The sequence below is a fragment of the Macrobrachium nipponense genome, chromosome 41 (assembly GCF_015104395.2).
Source record: "Macrobrachium nipponense isolate FS-2020 chromosome 41, ASM1510439v2, whole genome shotgun sequence".
Lineage (NCBI taxonomy): Eukaryota > Metazoa > Arthropoda > Malacostraca > Decapoda > Palaemonidae > Macrobrachium > Macrobrachium nipponense.
Genome location: NC_061102.1, coordinates 5,182,826 through 5,205,095, shown reverse-complemented (window position 1 = coordinate 5,205,095; position 22,270 = coordinate 5,182,826). Strand labels below are relative to the sequence as shown.

Below are 22,270 nucleotides of genomic sequence, written 5' to 3'. Positions count from 1 at the left end.
GTCAACAGACCAACTAAAATCAAGGTGGATACTTGTTGAAGAGATACTAAAGTCCAGTGCAGAGAAATGATGATCATGAATGCTGTGGAAAGTCATTGACCCATTATTATATAGGATAACATCATTCCTATCAATAACGTCTTCAATTAATTTCCCTTTACTGTCTAGAAACCGACTTCCCCAAAGGGGGTTGTGGGCATTAAAATCACCTAGGAGAAGTAAAGGAGCTGGAAGCTGGTTAATTAAGGACTGAATATCTTCACTGTTAAAAACAAGATCTGGTGGGAGGTATAAGGAGCAGACTGTTATCCTCTTTTCCAAGATGACTGAAATAGCAACAGCCTGTAGAGTTGTATTTAATTGTATTATGGAGTGCTGCAGAGCTTTATTAACAATAATTGCAGCACCTCCATGGGCTCGACCACCACTTGGGGGAGAGGAGTTAGATATTGAATAATTTAGTCCAGGATTATAAGGAGAGTTACCTAACATTGTCTCCTGCAGGCATATAATCCCTGGATTGAATTCATGAATTAAGACTTTAAGGTCTTCTGCACGGGCTCTGAGACCTTTACAGTTCCACTGAAGGATATCGAACATGAATGTTAAGGTGGTAAAAAGTGCTACTTCCCACTCCTTAGAGGGAAAGTACTGTTCCTAGTGTGGAGAGGAAAGTTCTCCTTTATAAGTGACTTTCTTTAATCCCTTTTCATTTGAATTGGAATTTAGAGTTTTTGGCTGATCATATTTTTGGTAATTATTCTGATCAGAATTTCTACTGTGATTCTGCGAATCACAAGGTTCATTTGTCTTAGGGCGGCAAGACTGATCAGAACTCATATTTTTTTGGGCTGAAACTGCTTTTGGAACCAACTTTCTAGGTGGAGAGATCTCTTCCAAAACACTTGAACCCATTTGAGGTTTTTATTTTAAAGCCATCATTATTTGGGGATGTATTCCTTGTGCGCTTCTTGGTAGTTGTAATTATAGTTTTGTTTTCATTTTTATTTGTGGCTGTGACAATTGATGGCTCTGAAGTAGCTCTATCTAATTGGGATTGGTACCTTAGCTTATTCTTGTTGGAAGCGTTTTTGGAACAGCTTCCTGAATTATTAATTGATTGTGGCTCCCTTTTTTTGGGAGGTGAGCCTGCAACTATCATATTAGTCACCTTTGTATTGACTTTGGTAGGTGAGTTTTCTGTACTTCTTGAAGTACAACTTTTGGTGTTGGACTCCAAGGCACTAGCAGATGAAAATTTCTTGACAGATTGGGGATTTTCATTATTTACAGTCCGTGAAGTAGCAGGTATGTGATGCCTATTATCAGATGCAGTTATTAGTTGCCTTACATTGCTGGAACTTTTCATAAGTTTTATTACTGAAGCATAGGTAGAGTTGGCACTTTTGTTTGCCCCCATTACCACACTCTTTGCTTCGCTAATGCTGACATGTTCTTTGTCAGCCACTGCTAATACATCTTCTTCAAATCTGTATCTGAGGCAAGTCCTAGAATTTGGAGTGTGATCACACTTACATTGAAAACAGTACTGGGCTGCTACACACTAGTCAAAATTATCATGCTCCGCAGAGCATACAGAACATCTTTTGTTGTTTTCACACGAGTTTTGAATGTGGCCATATTCAAAACATTTGCGACACTGTTTAGGATTTCTCTTATATCTTTTTAACCTGCATCCTCTCATGGCCAACAATGATAGTAAAAGGTAGGTAACTGGAGGAGAAGGTTAAAAGGATAGCTGCATCCCCTCCAAGTTTTTTAAAATGAGATACACAAGGAGGACATCAATGGAGAATCTCCTCCTCTTCAAAAACATGCAGGTCTTTTGAGTATACTACCCCTTCCAGTGTGTTAAAGAATCTATGCGATGCAATAGATGGACCTCGTGGAATATAAACCACCTTTCTGTAACTTTTCTTATTCATCTACCTGAAGAAGGAGACAGCAGTCTCTGAAATATAGTATTTCTCTCTCTATATTTTGGTGCTTTTATGGGCTCCTTTTATTAGATGGAATTCTGTTATATATATAATATATATCATATATATATATATATAATATATTTACAAGGCAGTCCCCGGGTTACGACGGGGGTTCCGTTCTTGAGACGCTTGTTTGTTTGTTTGTATGGTGTTTTTCTTGAGACGCGCTGTAACCCGAAAATCATTGTAAGCCGGAATATCATAAAAAATCCTTAGAAAACCTTACTTTTAATGCTTTGGGTGCATTGAAAACTATGTAAACTGCATCTTTATTGCATTTTTCATCCAAAAAACCTTCAAATATTGATTATTTTGCATTTTTGGTGTTATATTTCTTCTGCCAGATGAGCATTGTAGGAGTCGTAACCCTGGAAATAATTTCTGATGAATATAATTGAAAAGCGCCTTAATCTCGGAACATCGTAAGCCGAACCCGTCGTAACCCGGGGACGGCCTGTACATATACACAGGACTCCGTTGTTTTTTTTCCTTCGTGGCTTATGCCTTTATTTAGGGCATCTTGAATGTGGCAGTCAACACTTTCCCCTGATTATATTAATATCTTTCACTGTGAAATATATTAGCATGTTTTGGCTCTTGAATCATGATGATGAAGATACATATTTGAATTATATATATGTAATATCTACTTCCTGTCAAATAGCTTTTAATATTAAATTTCTGAATCAATAAACCAAATGTGTACTATGTATATTTTTAAGAAACATCTAGCAGAGCATTTTCCTTGAGCATGATTTCTGCATACCTTAAACTATGGCCTGTAAGAACACAAGTATATACTTTAAGAAAGGCAGATATCCTTTGTTACATTTGAATGAACTGAAATAGTTGAAGATTTCATAGTAAAATTAAATATGATTACTCTTGGCTACCTTCCGTACACATTTCTAAGTCTTTATCAAATGGAATAGCTTGTTTATTCTAACATATAAAAAATTACCAAGGGCCGAGCTTTTTCATGTACTTTTGACGTTTAAGAGCGTGCAATTTTCTAACTGGGATAGAAAAACACCTCGGTCTTCCACAATTTTTATTGCAAATTTTTTTTTTTTTTACAAAGACATGCCATACTAAGCACGACACTTCTGTACAAAATATACAAATACTTCAGGAATTAGGGAACTATTTCAGAATCCAAGCTCCTGTGAAATATATCTTTCGTCTATGTTTATTCAAAGATTTTCTGTGTTAAAACTAGAAACTAAAATATCTCCTAGTTTTAAAATGAGTAAGATCTTTAAACAAACAACTATCATTTCAGGCGAGTGTTAAGTTTTAAAGAACATAGCTGCAACACTAACAAAGTAAAAAAAGGTGAATATGCAAATCAAAGTCATCGTAACCATTTCCATCATATTTATGTATTGCCATCTTTATAACTCAACTAAAGTTAACCCACAATTCAAGCTAACAAATGATGAACAGGACCTAACAGTGGGGCATTTCCAAATTTATGCATGAATTTTTGGCAAATGGTATTTTACTGAAGAGCAGTAATAAATAAATCAGATTTCAGACTATTATGATAGAGAGTTATTACTGTTATCATCATTAATCAGTTTAACAAGGATGCGGACTCAAGACACTTGACTTCTGCACGGCTAGCCTAAAGGGTGTCTTCAATACGAATGCCTATATGTATTCTGTTGCAGGTCTTTAAAAATTTGAAGATCAGATCTTATTGTTATTTAGTAGTTCAGCCACACCAAGGAGTTTTTTTTTTTTTTTTTTTACATTTTTATCAAGTAGTTTTACATGAAAAATAAAAATACTTGACTCTTATATGACTCCCCAAAAGTGCCTGATATTCTTAATTTATTTAAAACTTGGGAGTTCTTGAAATACACTTTATTTAACAAGACTCAAGGTAAAATACATTTTTCAACAAAATTTAGTTAGCTTCATTAGGAAAATAGCTAGCCTGTAACCCCTTTATCCATCCAAATTAAATTCACCTGATTATGTTATTCTTTTCAAGAAGGTGAAGTACTGTCTGCGAGCTGGTCTTTGCTAGGGAAAATAAAGGTTGAATGAATGAGTCAATACATCTGGTATCACAAGCATGTAAGTCTATCTGTGGCTGTCATTTATTTGATCCATGGTACTATATGAAGACTAGTTAAGAAAAAAAAAATCAGATTCTAATTGTTTCCATCCAGATGGGAACTATTTTTTAATTCTATAATTTCATAAGCAAATGGTTCACTGTACCTCATATATAACACACAAACCACTGTTTTACATAAGCCTGTTTCTTTCCCATACCAAACATGAGAAGCTTATTGCAACAATGAACAACATAGGGTGTCATTAACTCTGGGCACTAGTGGTCATTAACTTGGGGTATAATTTGCAAGTTGAAAACACTTACTGGAAAAATTGTAGACTAGAATTGTCACTAACAAATAATATTTCCCACAGGTTCTTCAAATATCAAAATGATGAAGATAGAAAAATAACAGGCAAAAATCAAGCCAAGATCAACACAGTTGCAAGATGAAAGAATTATTGGGATAGATCCAGGCCGCAAGAACATGGCATTGTGTTGAAATTGACCCAAAACCGAAAAGGAGTGAAAAAAAAAAGAAAATCAGTTCAAAAGAGTATTATTGCTATTCTGGAATGACAAAAGAAAGGAAACAAACTGATAAGTGGTTGCAGGAAAGAAAATACAAGAATGTCAACAATAAACTAACTGTAACAACTGTAGGTAGTGTACAATATCTAAAAATGTATATAAAAAATTACAAATTGGTATGGGAGACCAAGACTGGTAAAAAGTGGAGAAGGACTAAATTTCGTGTGCATTGCTTGAAGAAGATGACATTAACCCAATTTGTAAATAGACTTGTAGGGAATGTAAAGAAGCCTGTGTGTGTGTGTGTGTAGCGTATGGTGCCGCTAAGTTTGCAGTCACAGGTAAAGGCGAGCATTACTCCAGCCCACACGCTTAAATCGGCCAATTAATAAAAAAAAAATTAAGTTCTGAAAATGTTTGTAAAGTTGACAAATGGAATATGTCCAAAGTTTGCCACTTCTGGATACTGTGAGCTATGTAAGTTGGTAAGATATTAATACCAGCACCAACAAGAAAGTATACTTGTGGGGGTTACGTCATTGCTCCACAGAGTAATAACAATGACAGTAACCTTTCGCAAGATACAAAAACTTGCCCAATCAGAGGAGCCTTTCTGAATCGAGACTACAATGCCTCTGCTAACATTGCCAATAAAATAATTTTTGCTGTATGTACAACATCCAATTTATTTAGAGATGTCAAAGTACAGCAGAAGTATTTTTGGCTACAAACAAATTTGCCAGAACCTACAAGACAATCACACAACACTGTGCTGTACGACAAAGGTGTATGTAGCACGGCGTGAAGATCAATAGCCATGTATAATTTCACTTTGATAAGCTATGTCCAGTTACATGAACAAAGATACCTATAATGGCAGTTGGTGTACTATATTGGTTAAGTCTAATGGTATTAGTACCTGTATCAATGTTAGAAAAAGCTGATGGAAACTTAGTATGGTCTGTGCCAGGTACTATAAGATGAATGACCTACTTCAAATGCCTGCTTGTCGTTCACTTAAGAGGAACATAGGAGTAGCATCTCATTTCAATGAGCCCAAGCTTTTGTGTTACTAATGAAAAATCAATTGTTGAAATGACTAAATCTGCAAATGCAAAATGTACCATGACAAATAATTTTTCATGTCCGTATCCTCACTTGGTTTGTCAGATCCTCAGAATGTAGGGGATTGTGGATTGTAAATTTCATACATATGTATTGGGTTGAGATTGTTTCTTCTGAATTATTAGTTTAGTGTTACTTTCCTTGCAATTATCAGTTGATTTCATTGCTTTATTATTCCTCCCTATGCTGCTACTTTTGACTGTTTTGGATAACTAGCATTCTGCACAGCTGAAATAACCAATATCAATAACTATTGTAAGAGAAAGGGTATTAATTCATTTCACATCATAATGATCTACAGAAAAGCAAAAGAATCATATCAATGGGAAAGCAGATCTTTGTTCTATTTTATGAAATCAAACTTTTCGCTATGTTGTTCAATGTTGCGACATGCTTGTCCACCACATGGCTATAAACTTTAGTTTTTGTAAATGGGTTTATACTTTGAGACTGTATTTACAATACTAATAATGCTTACAGTACATTTTAAGAAAATAAAGACAGCAATTATTGGTTAAATATTAAATAAAATAAAATTCAAAATCCTGTACCTAATAACATCACAGCAATACAATAGAACTTCCTAAAGCCTAAAAAGGTATCTGAAGGCAAATATTTTGTACACTTTCAGAATGAAATGTGAGATTTCCTAATATATGAAACATATGTCAATTTTTGTGGCCAGAGGACCTTCAGTTTATTATACACTAAAAAATTGCAGTTCAGTGAACCAAGCTGTCACTTTATATAAACAAACTATTCTTTATACTGTACATTGCACAAATCACCAGAATCATTCTAAAAGTTCATATGAACCTGCAGTATGAAATTTTAAAAGATTTTTCCCGTGATTAATGTAAATTGCATTTTTGGCCTTCACGAGTTAAAATTTATAACATGATAATATTTTTTGGGTTGCTTTTTAGTGATATCAACAAAGTGCTACTGAAAATCATGGAGAAACTGTATTTACCATAAATATTGCAGTCATGTAACAATAAAATTGTAATAAATCAACTGTATATAGATACACATTATACCACTGAATTTAAGTTCCTCTTGAAAAGATCAATGGAATATACAAATTCCATTACCCCCAGAGAAAACCAAGAGCCTAACATAAAATATTCCACCTCAGATTTACTCAGGGACAAATCTAGTACACAATATTTCTTACATTCCAGCTGTTAGCCCTATAACTTTGAAATGCCGACTTAATTTATAGATTCATAACCTACTCAAATTTGGTAATCCTGCGAGTCAAACTTTAGAGCCTTGTATCTTTCCTGTAGAAAAGAAAGCTCTCACCTGAGACAGATTATTTACAAACTCACAGAAATTAATATTCCAAAGGTTAGTTACACTCCAGGTTTTGGGAACCTGTTTTTTAGAGAGTAAAGTGGAAATTAACGGGCTTCCAATTTAAAAATTTCAATGCATATAAGGGATGCTTCTATTAGTAGCTTAACCAATCATAAATTGCAAAACACAAAACTTTCCTTCCAATTCACTACTAATATTGTTGTAAACCTTCTGAATCACGTTGATTTACTTGCAACATTATCTGGTATAAATGAAGGTTATTATAGGTTGCCGCTTAAAATTTTAAAGACCAAATATGTTAGAAATGCTGAAGATTCTGCTGAAGTTGTGAAAAACAACCTACACAAACATTCTAATTTAATAAGTACACAGACCATCCTACATTTTGGTCATACTTGACATTCCATGGGTAATAATTTGTATCTTACACATAACCACAGGCCGTCCTTTACTATTTACCATATGTACATCCAGTGGAAGGAATTACCCACGTAATTTATAATGAATATTCCTTAAAATTTACCATTAAGTGATGTAGCATTTCCTACAGATACAAGACTGTGAAATGTAGCTTACATTGAACATACTCGAACCAAAAAAGACTGCAAACATAATCAAGAAGAGATTTATAGCTGTTTTTTAAATGTCTGTGAACTCTAAGAAAGAGAATAGTGTGCGATTGATAGAGAAAACTCAAATTTTCTTAATTGGCCAGATTTTACTAAGATGAATGTGTTTGTTCACCTCTTTGGCAAAGGATATAGTGCTAAGAAAAGTAATGAATAGAACACATCCAAAGACTGCACAGGTGTCAGTAGCCAGGGTATGTTACTAAAGAAGAAGAAACTGCAGATAACTCAACCACCAGCATTAAGAAGAAAGTTATGTACTTGCAAGATTTACATCGTTGCTCTACAAAGAGAATAATTTCAGCAATGGCAACATTTCTCAAGATACGCAACACCATAAAACTTGCCCTATCAGCAAAGCTTCCGTACAAAGGGATAGGGATAGTAATGCCGCACAGTAGACAGACACTATCACCATTGTCTTCAACTGTGGAGAATCTAGTTGAAGTGTCAAAGCTGAGCAGAAAAGGTAGTACAGCTTAAGGAGAGGGGAGAAGGTCGTACAATTCCATTAATATACAGTGGTACCTTGAGATACGAAATCAATCCGTTCCGAGGCGGCCTTCGTATTATGAGTTTTTCGTATCTTGGAACACATTTTACATGTAAAATGCCTAATCCGTTCCAAGCCCTCCAAAAACACTCCAGTAAATTATATTTCCAGGCCTAAAACACATGTTCTAGGGTTACAACGCCGATCCGACGGAAGAAATATGACTCCAAAAAGGCAAAATACTGTACATACTTGAGTAATATTCAACTGCATGTAATGTTCAACCCCATTTTTACTGCATATATTAGGACTTTAGCATATGTCCCTTAGCAATAAGCCTAGCCTATGTTAGCGGTTGCTACTGTAGCCTAGTCTATGATTCTGACATCTAAACCTAAGAGCTAAAAGCTTAGAATATGCCAATAAAATGTATAAATAATCAGTATGTACTCATTTCAAATAATTATTAATTAATCATTAACTATAATACACAAAAAAACAAAAAACAAACTTCCAATCGATTGTTTACATTCAGCTCTTGCCCGTCTTACGAGTATTGAACGAGCGCCAAGCAATCATTTTTCCTAGCACACAGTAAGCCATAAATTGTCATTAGTATCTCTCTTCAACTAATGAAACTACCAAACAGTATAATAACCATTCATTTCTATTCTTTATTCTATCTTTACCTAATGGAGATACCGAGTTACTGACAGCTATAATGAAACATACGTATACGTAACGTAATAATAAAACAGAAGAAGAATTCTAAAAAAATACGTATTTGTTGGCAGTCTGATTTATTTTATATTTTATGATATCTTAATTCACAATTTTTTTATTAAATGTATTGCATGTACTCATTTCAAATAATTATTAAGTAACCATTAACTATAGTTAAAAAAAAAAAAAAAAAAAAAAAAAAAAAAAAAAAAAAAAAAAAAAAAAAAAAGCTTCCAAACGTCTGTTTACATCCAGCACTTATGAGTATCGAACGATCGACAAGCAATCACTTTACACAGTAAGCCATAAATTTTCATTATCTCTCTTCAACTACTGAAATAACCAAACAGTATAATAACCGTTCATTTCTATTCTTTATTCTATTCTATCTTTACCTAATGTTTTTTTTTATTAAATGTATTGCATGAATAAGTTTTTCAATTTACAGCATCCTTTTACCAATAGAATACTTAAAGCACAAGGGGTAGATGCTGACCAATAGGATAGCAGGACCTTATGGGGTGACTAGCATCAGGAACCAATGGGAGAGCGGGAGGATGGTGGCGAGTTTACTCAGTTGGCGGCACGGGAGTTTTAAAATTGTTCTCGGTGGTTCGGGCGAATCTCGGGACTTTACAGCAAGAACCTTTCGTATCTTGAAAACTTTTTGTATGTAGAGCAGTAAAATTTTTCGCATTGGCGTTCGTATCTCGAGTTTTTCGTAAGTAGAGCCTTTCGTATCTCGAGGTACTACTGTACCTTGAACTTACACAACCACGAAACAAGAGTCATACCTGGATTACCCCTAAAAGGGACACTATGCAAAGAAATTTTTATTTCTTGATATATACTGCAAATACTTAGTGAACTGCTTCTTCTTTGTTTTCCAAACACGTACAGGAAGACCCAAATAGCTGGAGTGTAACTTATCCCTATCTCTTAATTACAAGATGACAAACATAACTTGCAAACTGCCGTTTTGAACCTCATGTGGCAATTGGCTTTCAAGAGACCGTACACATCATAGAAAATCTTCCCATGAAACCATTAATTCCTCAAGAGCTTAGATATAAGACATAAAAGTGCTCTATGAAGTAGTACATCACAAGACTTCCCAACAAAAAAATTTTAGAATTTAAATAAACAATAGTGTTACGTTAAATAGCAGATTAAAATAAAAAGTTCAAGATAAAAAGTACACTAAGTGAAACTTCCAAAGTCATTTATGTGATATGAATAGCGCAAAAATTAACACAATACAATACTCTAAAGTAAAAAAAAAAAAATTTGCAGTAAACTGAATGTTCATTTTGTCTCATGTTTTAAACTTGCTGGGCAATATAACTTAAAATTCTAAAGTTAAATCTACAATTAAAGCTCAAGATGATGTCTTAAGACTAGGGGGCATACATCTTGCAATGGCTTAACTAAATATAATAACCACAGATTACCAGAGGCAGAAATAGTAGTTATAAAGCAGCAACACAAAATAAAAAAAAAATAAACAAAAAAAAAGGAAATTGCACATGATAATTCCCTATAAAATTCCGACATGCCTGGACATCTACAGTATGTACTTTGAAAATCCAAAGCCTTTGGGATCAAATCTTGTATTTCCACAAAAATATATACATATACCTGTACCTCAAATAGAAAATAGCTGCACAAGGGAGCTGCCTATGGGGGCAAATTTTAAAGTACGTATAATCCAATTAATCTTGCTCTACTGCCACCTCATTTCAGGACTCTCTGCTTGGTGTTGACTGCTTCATACAATGTTGTCAATCAGACCTCTGAACTTCAAAATTCAAAGAAGAAATAATACTGTACACAAAATTTTCATTCAAGGCTTGCATTGAGGTACATCAAATGAAGAAGACATTACTACACTGTAATCAATAACTTACGTACCCCTATTTACATTCACGAATTGTACAGTAGTCAAAATTTCCAAGACATGGAGAGAAAGAAAAATAAATTTTTTCTGCTAAATATTGCATCGGTCCTTAAAATTGCTTAAGTACATCATGCTCAGTCAATCTTCTTTGACCAACTTGAATGAGAACAGAAATAAGTGTTGAAATTTAATAAATACCAGTTCCTCATTTACAAAGCCACTTACAATCAACCTGGGAAATCTATCTGAATTTTTGCCTATTTGTCTATTTTTTCAGTTGAAGGGAAACGCAAATCCTAGTTACTAATATATAAAAGGAACTTGAGATTTTCTTGTTATTTCTTCCTGTACTGAATAAACATGTATCTGAAATATTATCATCGTCATTATTGTAATAATAGTAATATTAATATAATAATTTTAATACAGTAGTACGTAATAATAATTCATAACTACCATACCATCCATCTAACAGGTAATAAAGTTAAAATTATGTAATAAATAAATCCTAATTTGTACATTTTTATTTACGTCTTGCACAATTCCTTTGTGTTTATTGCCACTTTTCTCTAAGATAGGATTTCTTGTTTTTGAAAGTTAGGTTCCCGTATTTTTACAATTTAATCAAACCTCTACACTAATGTGCAAGAGCATGAGTTGCTTCTGGAACATGGGTAAAGTAATGGATTACATATTTTTATCAATATGAAAAGGGAATTAAAAAATGTTCAATGCACTTCCAAAGAATTATGATCAATATACTTCGGGGAGATGAATCAGAAAAATTATACAGGGAGCAGCACAGGTTTACACTGTACAGTAATTAACTTAAGCCCAATGTCACACAAGCACAGGAAAGAAAACCACAGCTGCCAATACCACAATCAAAATTAAACATGCTCACCTGAAGTTATTTTCTTGTAAGTACAAGTCAATATCTCTTACAGCAATCATAATGCTCTTGTGCCAACTGAGGAAAAAATACTACAAAAATTTCCTGAAAACCAAGGTTATTTCCTTTGACCTTCGTAACACTTTCCTCATGCCATAATGAATAAATGCAAGCTGATCAAGATGTGTAAAAACATAACTAAGAGATTCATGTGTTAATTCAACATGTTGTTTTGTTCACATACTAATATCATGACGCAAATGGAACATGTCAGTATTCATAGAACATATGACTGGTGAATTAATTACAAAAGATATATGAAAATTCTTAATACAACTAGTAACTCAACTACTCCGACGCACAAGCAAAATAAAGCCTATATAGTCCAACACTTCAAACGGATAACTGTTACTACTGAATTTTGCTCAATATTCCTTGGAATTAAATTCCAACCTTTGCAATCGACAAAGTAGAAAATTTCGCTCAGAAAAAAAATGTTTCTCGTAACTATCTCATGTTCCTTTCTTCTTTAACAAAACCCCCATCATGAAAATAAAAGAGATCAATCAGCATGAGGAATAATAGGCATAGTATTGTAAAATGTCATCATTAACCCATCCATACTTGTATGGCAAGCCAATTAAGTAATCCTATTCACTCTCTAGACATGAGTGTGTTACTGTTACAATTTTACTGATGAAGTACATTAAGAAAAAAAGTTTTATTTTAAATAAAAATTCACAGACAATGGCACATGTCAAGCACATTTGATTATCTAGGGATTATGAATACAAGTAAGAAAATATTTATTTCCTAATCTGTTCCTACACTTGAAACTGAACTGAAAAACATTCAAAACTCCTTTTTTATTTCATCTGGGAAAAAATTCCTGACTTCAAAATATTTCCAAATATACACATCAGAAGTATGTACAGTGAATATACAGATACCATCAGATAAACACTCCCTCAAATTCAAAAGGCCATACGGAGCTAGACCTTCGTATCACATGTCATTTGTAAAACATCACCATTCACTTTCTACCACGTCTCCATATTTCCTATTCTAACCCAGGTAAATACCACTTTTAATACACAGGATCTATAGGAAACATATGGTATTGTTAGATGTTCCTGTAAGGATTCTTTGCTTGTGATATACAGAACCTGAAACATGGTTACTCACCTGTAAGTTATACTTTTGTAATCACTTGTTGTTGTTTATAAAGTCCATAGTCTTTTCATGGTCTTTTCCACAATAATAAATAATAGAGACAATCTGGAGAAGTGACAGCTGCTGTGCATTAACTTTGGGTTCTACATGAAACATAAGCTAGAGAGTGGTAGGCAGCTGGTGGTAATGGTGACTAGGAGATGGTGCACGTTGATGTGTTGACACAAGATGTGGTAGTATCACCTGGGATCATTAGGTGCTTCTTCTTGTGTTTATCTGTCACTGGGATACCCTGTTGTACAAAGAGTTTTATAAATAATTTGGTCTTCCAATATGCAGTGTGGAGCCTCACAACTAGATTTCAATTTATCCTAAAGAATCACTACCCCATAGGCAACCACAAAACAAAGCAAAATATAAATTTTGAGGCTAAATGTCAACTACCTCATCCATTCTGCCATGTGTCATGCCAACAAAAGACTTACTTTATAATACATATGGTATAGTTCTGATTTGTTGAAATTTTTCAACAAATTTATTTGATAAAAGTAATGTTTTGCAAATTCCTTTTCCATGAAAATACACCTCCTAAAATTAGCCCTTCCTTGCCTACAAATAATCCCAGATGCATCAGTACATCTTAGTAAGGGAGAAATAAAATTGCATTGTCTTGCCCATGAAGTGTAATAATTATAGTTGAGCTGGAAAATGGGAACTTGCATGACAAGCAATTGACTTATACGTATTAGGAAACTTGAAAAAAAATTATTTGTTTCATCTGATATAATTTGTTTTTAATTTGTTCTGAAATGACCAGCCCCAGCACAAAGAAAAAAAATCATTAAAACACAAATTATCAAAACAACAATTAAATGGTATCTGGGTCTTGAGAAATCTAATTTGATAAAATGTGCTGCAGAGGTTTTGATCGCTGTCATTAATAATTTAAAAAATTAAAAATACTAAATATACTACAACAACAGACAAAACCACTTCCTCTCAATAAATATATAACTAAAACAAATAATGACTCCTACAAACCTGTCTGAGCCTGGTATGATTGTGAATTGTATAGCTCTTGAGGTGAGATTTGATGGGTTGTGGGAGGGGTAAATGCTCAATACCATAAACTGTGGTTGTGGCAACAATGGCTCGACTGCAAAGTTCTTGCAAAGTTAATACTGGAAAGGAAAAATAAATTTAAGTAAGTACGTGTAACAGTATTGAAAGATTTAATGATTAAGGTTTTAAATGTAATTTCACTGTATCCCAAGATAAAAATTTACAGCACACTGTCAATAAACTTTTACTGTACAAGCAAAAGGAAGTGAAAATTTAAAAATTGTTTCCACTTAAATGGTCAGTTTTATCTGCTTTGCTTTTTTTTTTTTTTTACTAACCATTCCGTCATTCCAAAAATCCACAACAGAATAAAGAGTTACCATATGACTGTTCATGAATCCTTAACACATGAACAAATAATCTTTTGTGATTACCTATGCCTGGAGGGTTGCTACATTAAGATTTATAGCCTCAATGACTTAATTGGCTCTAATAGAGTGTGATGAGTGATCACTTATACGAACATCTCCCAGTTTAAATAAGAGTAAATTTCTTCCAAGCAAGTCACTTGTTTATAACTTACTTTTACCCTAAGTAGTTTAACGTTTCCAGGAAGTTAACAGGGTTAGTCCAGAGATTATTAATATTAAAATTTAGATTTCATTTCATTATAAATCTAATACGGCACTTGGATACACCAAAAATGAAGCTTCTAACAAAATGTCCTCAACTGACTTGTTTCCGAACTTGATATTCACTATTGGCTGTTTAAATTTACAACTTTTGAGTTCTGAGGTTACAGAAATAAAATTAGTACCTAATTTTTTTCACAGATTTAAACCAGTGTGTAACGACTTTATTTTCCTAATTCTCAAAGGGTCTCATTAGACCTATAATCCAAATTTGGACAGCTATAAAATTTGGAAGCAACTGAACTTCACAAACCTTTGAATAAAATTTACAGTATAAAATATTTAGTACCTTTATTTGCTCTCCACAAACGTTCCATTCCATTTCTCTTTAAAGCCAGTCTTGAAAGCTCTGTGAAGCTTTCAACGATGTTGAAGTCACACAGAGGGCTCACTTCAAACAGATTCATGTGGTTTTTGGCTGCATACAATTCTGCTTGGCTCTGACTGACTTGCCTCTTAAATGCCAGATGTAGACGATTTCCAATCAACACTTTGGGAACACCAGGGGCATGCTGGAAGGAGAGAATTCAGAAATAATACAACAAAAACATGTTACTACTGCAAAGGTTTAACTCTCCAATGATTTTTTTATTTATAAAATAGGCCGAAAAGCATTTAATTCCTTACGTCTTATGATAGAAAAAAGCCGTTCTGAATAAGCTTTTAAATACGTCAACAGTTTGGCTTTGTTCTTTATATCTGTTTTATTCAATATATTTAAAAATATTCTTATTCTAGTATCATAACTTTCATCAACATTAGAGAAAAAGTTTCAAAATTCTTACGATGGAAAATAATTCATTATGATGTAGAGTTTCAGAAGGTACAATAAAACAGATTGTTACATAGATTGTCAACTCAATAGCCAACTCCTGACCAGGTAATTGTGGAAAAACGGTATGGAACAAAACATAAAAAAGTGATGATGACAGAATATGAAAAAAGAAACATATGTACTGTATAATACAAAAAATCTAAACATCTGAAGCAAACATAACCAACATCATTTTTAAATTCACAGAAAGAAATATTCTTACCTCTTGAATTTCCCTCATCCACCGATCAAGCCCTTCAAAAGACCATTTATTTGTTATGTCATAGACAAGCAAGATGCCCTGAGCACCTCTCGAGTACGACCTGATTATAGTGCAGAACCGACCCTGGCCAGAAGTATCCCACAGCTGCAGCTTGACTCGCTTACCATCAAGTAGTATGGTAGTGGTTTTGTGGCCTGAAAATAATTTGTCTTGATATCACTTTCAATCATAACATTATATCACATTAATCAAGTCACGCGGCACAATTACTCAAATGCTAAATGGCTAAATTTAGTTAAAATCTTGAAAGATTCCCAATATACGTAATTACTACACACACCCACTATAATTTCACCCAAATGTACAGAATTTCAATAATGGTTCAGAAAAGAGAAAAGCCAAAATGAAACTCTCCCATAAGCGCTAGACAACCACTACAAGAGGTTCAACAGCACCGAGTTCCTGAAGAGGAATACCCGCTAAAAATGGGTCGCCCAGAAATCAGAATAGTACAAAGCGAAGGAAACATTTGTAACTACCGGTAATCCAGTGAAGCCACCAATGAAACATGGGTCAGTGGTGGCAAACCTTGGTCATGCACTGCTTTATCACCTGGGGAGACCTCATCAAATGCACTGGGTCAGCATTATTAGAGAGCACATGCTAGTCGCCTACCCTCCGATGCACAACACTTATCAATCCTCCGCTTCAAGCTGAAGCTTATGGAAGTTCCCTAAAAGGGACTGGAAAGACTCAGGGCCCTTACACAAGGGACCTAGGCTTATAGTTGCATTGAGACTTGAGCCTTTCCAAAACCTAACACTGAAGGTGAAGCCACCTCTGAAGGACTTGAAGGTTACTGCATGGTGGATTACCATCCCAACTCTTGGAATGCCTCCTTTCTACTACTGCTTACTGTTTAATCTTCAAGAAGATTCAAAAGTACAATCTTTTCTGGGTTATTGTGCACATGCACAACAGAAGTCCTACACAGGGTAGGAACATTCTGAATGTCAGCAGCATGATCACATGCAAGATCCAGAATGCATGTGTATGCATATGTCTTACCCTGGGATAAGCAACCACCTTTGGGGAAAGATGATGCTCATGGAAAGTCCACCTAAGATTCTCATGAGATGTCTTACAAGAATACTACTGACAAGAAAATAGGACAGATGAGGACGAGGAAGATGATAAGGAAAATGCGCTTGACAATGAGGAGAAGGAGGGGAAAGATAAAAGCTTGTATTTCTTCAACTCACTCATAGCTACCTCAAGTCATACTCTCCTCTGCTACAGTGGGAGCAACCAAGGGGTACATCCTACAAGAACAACAATGGTGACAGATGTGGTATCAGGAGCAGAAGAACCCTTAGCCAAGATTATAAAAACACACACACAAGACTTGAGAAGTACGGATCTCCAGGCATGCCATTAACAATATTATGTCATACCTTAGAAAATACACAAGACAATCGATCACATCTCATGCAGCAATAAAAAAGTAAGGTAAGAGGTGACAGCAAAAGTACATCATGCAGACATAAAAAAGAGATAGGCAACAATGGTAAAAAATGTATGTATAGTAGTATAACTTTGGAATTAGAGAATACTTAAACATATCACAGTATTACCTAAGAAATTACTGAGACACGCAAACTTGGGCTATGCATGTTACACTTTATGTTAGACTAAAAAAAATGAGAGCTGTAATATGTACCAAGTAAATATTACCTGTCTACTGTCCTACAATGCAGCCTAGGCCTCACCTTTATAGGTTAGGTTAAGCCTACCTTACAAAGAAGAATTCTGGTACCTAACAAAACCAGAACAAAACTGGTCCAATAATAGAAAAATAAAAATATAAAACAAATAAAGGCCTTAAAATTAAAACTAAAATTAAAAATAACAATGAGTTTCGTTACTACGAAAACAACAGACTGCTCCGAGCGAAAATACCCTTAAACCAAACAAAAACTTCTTTCAGTTTTCTTCTGAAGATTGAAAAAGTAACCCACAAAATTACTTTGTAACTTGTTTACTTCTAAGTATTTAACTTTAGTTTTACTGCACAATCGAGTACTTTCAGGCCCTATCTGTGGCCCATTTTCAAGAGATGTTTGGGATGTTAGCCTGGGTCAAGGCCCAGCAGTCTTCTGGAACTTCTCGTTGAGCTGTCATTTATGTGATGGCTGTTCTGATTTCCTTGAGAGTTGCCAATCCCCTCTTGTCGCTCTGATATCCTGAGCTGATGGTCAATGGGATTAATCCTTGAGGTAAGGGTGTGGTCACCAAAAATCTGTTTGGCAGGAAACCTAATCTCCAGGTCAGCAGGGTCAATCTTAGCTTCTTTTAATATCAAAGCTCGGCTTATGGGATCTTCTGAGGTAAAACCTTTGTTTCCTTCTATTTCTTTAATCTCTCTGATGATTGCACCTTCTACTACCCTCCTGTGACTAATTCTGTTGCTTTTATATATAAGCCTACTGTTTTTGAAATCCATCCTATGGTCATTTTCCCAACAATGCCTAGCTATAGCACTCCCCTGAGAGTTAAGTTGTACTGCCCTTCTATGTTCTTGGACTCTCGTCCTTATTCCCCTACCTGATTCCCCCACATATCTGTCTCCACAATTGTTGCAATTGATTATGTATACCCCTGCTACATCATCTGTATGTGCTGAATTCATATAGAAAGCCCACACATACAAACTCATATATTCATTTCTTCTTTTTTTCACAGTCATGATATAAAAATGATATTGTTATGATACAATAAAGTTTCATACATACTTACCTGGCAGATATATACATAGCTGGGACGACGGAGTCTTAGCTATGTATATATCTGACAGGTAAGTTGATTTTATGAAAATAGGGGTTCTAACAGGTTTATTTCTCAGGGCAATGAGAACGTGTGACCCTTGCAAGATAGAACAAGAAATAAATTACATCGGTAAAAGCTTCAATGCATTAGCATACCCGGAATGGTTCAGAAAAAGGGCAATCAACAAAGCTAGAAAATTTTTTTACAGAGCAAATGTAGAGAGTACGTACATGGAATAAAGAAAACAAGAAAATAGTTGCCCTCCCTTTTATGCCTAAAATGAAACAAATCACTTCAAAAATGAAAGAAAGTATGTAAATGTAAATTTGTATATACCTTTGATAATACAGTAAAAAACAAAGTATGTAAAAATAAATTGGAAGGAGAAGACAGTAATACAGATGATGTAGCGGGGGTATACATAATCAATTGCAACAATTGTGGAGACAGATATGTGGGGGAATCAGGTAGGGGAATAAGGACGAGAGTCCAAGAACATAGAAGGGCAGTACAACTTAACTCTCAGGGGAGTGCTATAGCTAGGCATTGTTGGGAAAATGACCATAGGATGGATTTCAAAAACAGTAGGCTTATATAGAAAAGCAACAAAATTAGTCACAGGAGGGTAGTAGAAGGTGCAATCATCAGAGAGATTTAAGTAATAGAAGGAAACAAAGGTTTTACCTCAGAAGATCCCATAAGCCGAGCTTTGATATTAAAAGAAGCTAAGATTGACCCTGCTGACCTGGAGATTAGGTTTCCTGCCAAACAGATTTTTGGTGACCACACCCTTACCTCAAGGATTAATCCCATTGACCATCAGCTCAGGATATCAGAGCAACAAGAGGGGATTGGCAACTCTCAAGGAAACCAGAACAGCCATCACATAAATGACAGCTCAACGAGAAGAAGTTCCAGAAGACTGCTGGGCCTTGACCCAGGCTAACATCCCAAACATCTCTTGAAAATGGGCCACAGATAGGGCCTGAAAGTACTCGAGTGTGTAGTAAAACTAAAGGTAAATACTTAGAGGTAAACAAGTTACAAAGTGATTTTGTGGGTTTCTTTTTCAATACCCTTAAAATTAAACCAATACATTCATGATTCAGGTTTGTTTTTAGCTGTAGGCTATATGCAAGGTATCCTGTAACACCACAAGTTATTCATAAATGTATTTCATTATGTAAACATTTGTAGTTTGAAAGGCAGAGAGAAAAGGCTGGTTAAGTCAATCCCTACAAGTTTCCCAAATTCACTTGTTTGTCTCCAGTCTTCTTGACTGACAATCAAAGGAAACATTAATAACAGTCGATTATGTCCTACAAATACGATATCTTCCACAGCAAACTGATGAAAACTGAAATGCCCACAAAAGCAAACTGAAATGATATGTAATATACAACAATGTTTCCCATTACTTAAAATTTAACTTGAAAAATGAAAAACAAATTTATGTACAGGTGTACTACCTTGTATAAGTCGGACATACCCTCAATCAACTTTGTTTTGGGCTAATTTTCATTGTTTCAGATTTCTTACAAACAAGAAGGACTGGACACTTGAAACCACAAAACAGAGCAAAAATCATAAAAACCACCTGGACAATTTAAAAATCATTACAAGGAGAACAATGTCCAGTCTGGTAACCAATCATTATAAGGAGAACAATGTCCAGTCAGGTAACCAATCATTATAAAGTGAAGAATGTCCAGTCTGGTAACCAATCATTATAAGGAGAACAATGTCCAGTCTGGTAACCAATCATTATAAGGAGAACAATGTCCAGTCTGGTAACCAGAGTGAGAAACAGCAGCAACTCGCTCCTACAAAGCATCCTAAGGAGTGAAGCAAGAAGTAGATCTAAATTGAGGGAAAGATGGGAAAATGAGGCCTTTGTCCCTTAAAGGACTTAATCTCTTTATTGGCAAGATGTCATCTGCAGATTCTGTCATTATTATTATACTTATTGCTGATATTTTACTTTTTCATTATTACTGTGAGTACTATAAAGTTAAAGTTTTTTTTTTACATTTAATTTCATATCTAGCCCTCCGGACCTGACTACTGCAACCACCTAAGGTCTCTAGACGAAATTTAAGTTACATAATCTGTGCACTAACTGTTATAATTCTCAATACATTTTTTTTCTCACAAATATTATTACTCTTATTACCAGTATTATGATTACTATCTCTTATGCTACCTCAGCTATTTTGTGGATGTGCCAATTATTCATTTTTTAACATGTCTCATATCTAGATTGTGTATGTTACTGTCTGTATTTTGTATATTCCATGTATATGGCCCTGAGCTGAAATAAAGGACATTATTATTATTATTATAATATCTGAAGCAGGAAAAGTGACATCTGCTTGAAGGGAAATACATTAGAATTTCACCGGTTTTGTAAGACCGGTATAAGCCTAACCCTATATCATGACATGCATTTATATTGTAATGTTTCAAATTCATTTTGTTTTCCTAAGAACCAGAGCAAAGCAAAACTACAGACTGCTACCGCGGCTTGATTTCTGTCAATCGCTGACCGAGATATTTACAATCTTTAGTTTAGTTAATTTTGGGTCATGTTTATGATATAATTTTTTGTTCATCATATTTATATACCATCTTTTGATTATGTTTATGATATTTACCATCTTTTCTTAATGTTTTCACATTCAACCCTTGAGGGCTGGTAGTAAACACAGCGACCATTTTGCACGTATAGGTACCATTGGTTGCCGTGCAAGGGGCCTGCGGCAGCGGTCTGCAATCTAACCCAGCCTAGGCTAATCCCAACGCCTTAACAGACATGCTCAGGCTTAACCCAGCCGCCACTCACCACTGCCGACGCAGAAGGGGGACTCGGTGGACCCATCCTCTAGGGGCTGCAGTATCTCGTGCTTGCCGACGTCGGAGTCCCCCACCAGCAGGAACTTGAGCAAGTAATCGTACGGCTTGCTCGACTCCCCCCCTCCCCCCCCCTTGGCCCCCTCCCCCCCATCGATCATACAGTTCATCTCATTATTGGCATTTGGAAGACCCTAATTGGACAGTTTGTAAACAACTGCTGCGCGAACAAACCCAGACAAGAACCTCGTGACGGACGAGAACCTCGAGTTTAGGGCTTATAGGCCTAGGCTATACTAGCTAGGCCTATGACCAAGGATGCTGTGACGTCAGTCTGGCCTCAAATGGAGGAGGAAGTTTCTATTCCATCGTTAATTTTAGAGGACTCTAAGTCTGTGTTAATTAGAGAGAGCGATTTATCACACATTGTGAGGGGGGCGCGGGACGGACGGGAGACGACACATGAATCAAATTGGCGAGATACTAAAACTTTAGGCCTATTCTGAAATTCCACGAAACGTCCTTGACTATTTGGGCGTGACGGATTGACAAATCCCCCTCTCCTCAATCCTAGTCGATCACAAAACGCCCAACCATCCACTCGCAAGTGAAAACAGACGCAAATCAACAGCAAAATATAAACAAAATCTCAAATTTCAAGTGTGAAAGTTGCTGGAGGGAGATCTATAGGCCTAGTCTTCCAGTCCTCTTCCACCGACTCGACGGATTTGACGGCGGATTTAATCCTTCCTCATCCTTTCCAGAGGCGCATATAATCCTCCCGAGGCACAATTTCCGTTTAACAGACGTCCTTAGCGGGGCCAGAAGTGTAATTTCGTAAGTCTGGGGATCCGATCTTCACTAACAAAACAAACCATCTCGTCCCAGATGGCAGCACCTCCTTCAGGAGGGTTGAGAAAACGGGTCGGCTTAAAGGGACGACACA

The 22,270-nt window shown here is 35.4% G+C and overlaps 1 protein-coding gene across 1 annotated transcript; it reads right to left on the bottom strand.

The window, feature by feature from the left end:
- Positions 1–3,040: 3,040 nt before the first annotated feature.
- LOC135212404 (ras-related protein Rab-40C-like) lies at positions 3,041–21,494 on the bottom strand. The gene is made up of 5 exons (XM_064245774.1): positions 21,317–21,494; positions 15,649–15,842; positions 14,901–15,123; positions 13,899–14,038; positions 3,041–13,149 (listed from the first exon to the last, which is right to left on the bottom strand). The coding sequence occupies exons 1-5, from the start codon at positions 21,492–21,494 to the stop codon at positions 13,051–13,053; spliced, it is 834 nt and encodes a 277-aa protein (XP_064101844.1). The 3' UTR covers positions 3,041–13,050.
- Between the last annotated feature and the right edge of the window lie 776 nt (positions 21,495–22,270).

Excerpts from the sequence above, each read along its gene's own strand:
- LOC135212404 (XM_064245774.1), bottom strand. The coding sequence starts at position 21,494 with ATGAACTGTATGATCGATGGGGGGGAGGGGGCCAAGGGGGGGGGAGGG. Across the intron at positions 15,843-21,316 it reads CCCCTTCTGCGTCGGCAGTG|GCCACAAAACCACTACCATA; the intron begins GTGAGTGGCGGC and ends AATTATTTTCAG. Across the intron at positions 15,124-15,648 it reads GGATGAGGGAAATTCAAGAG|CATGCCCCTGGTGTTCCCAA; the intron begins GTAAGAATATTT and ends CTCTCCTTCCAG.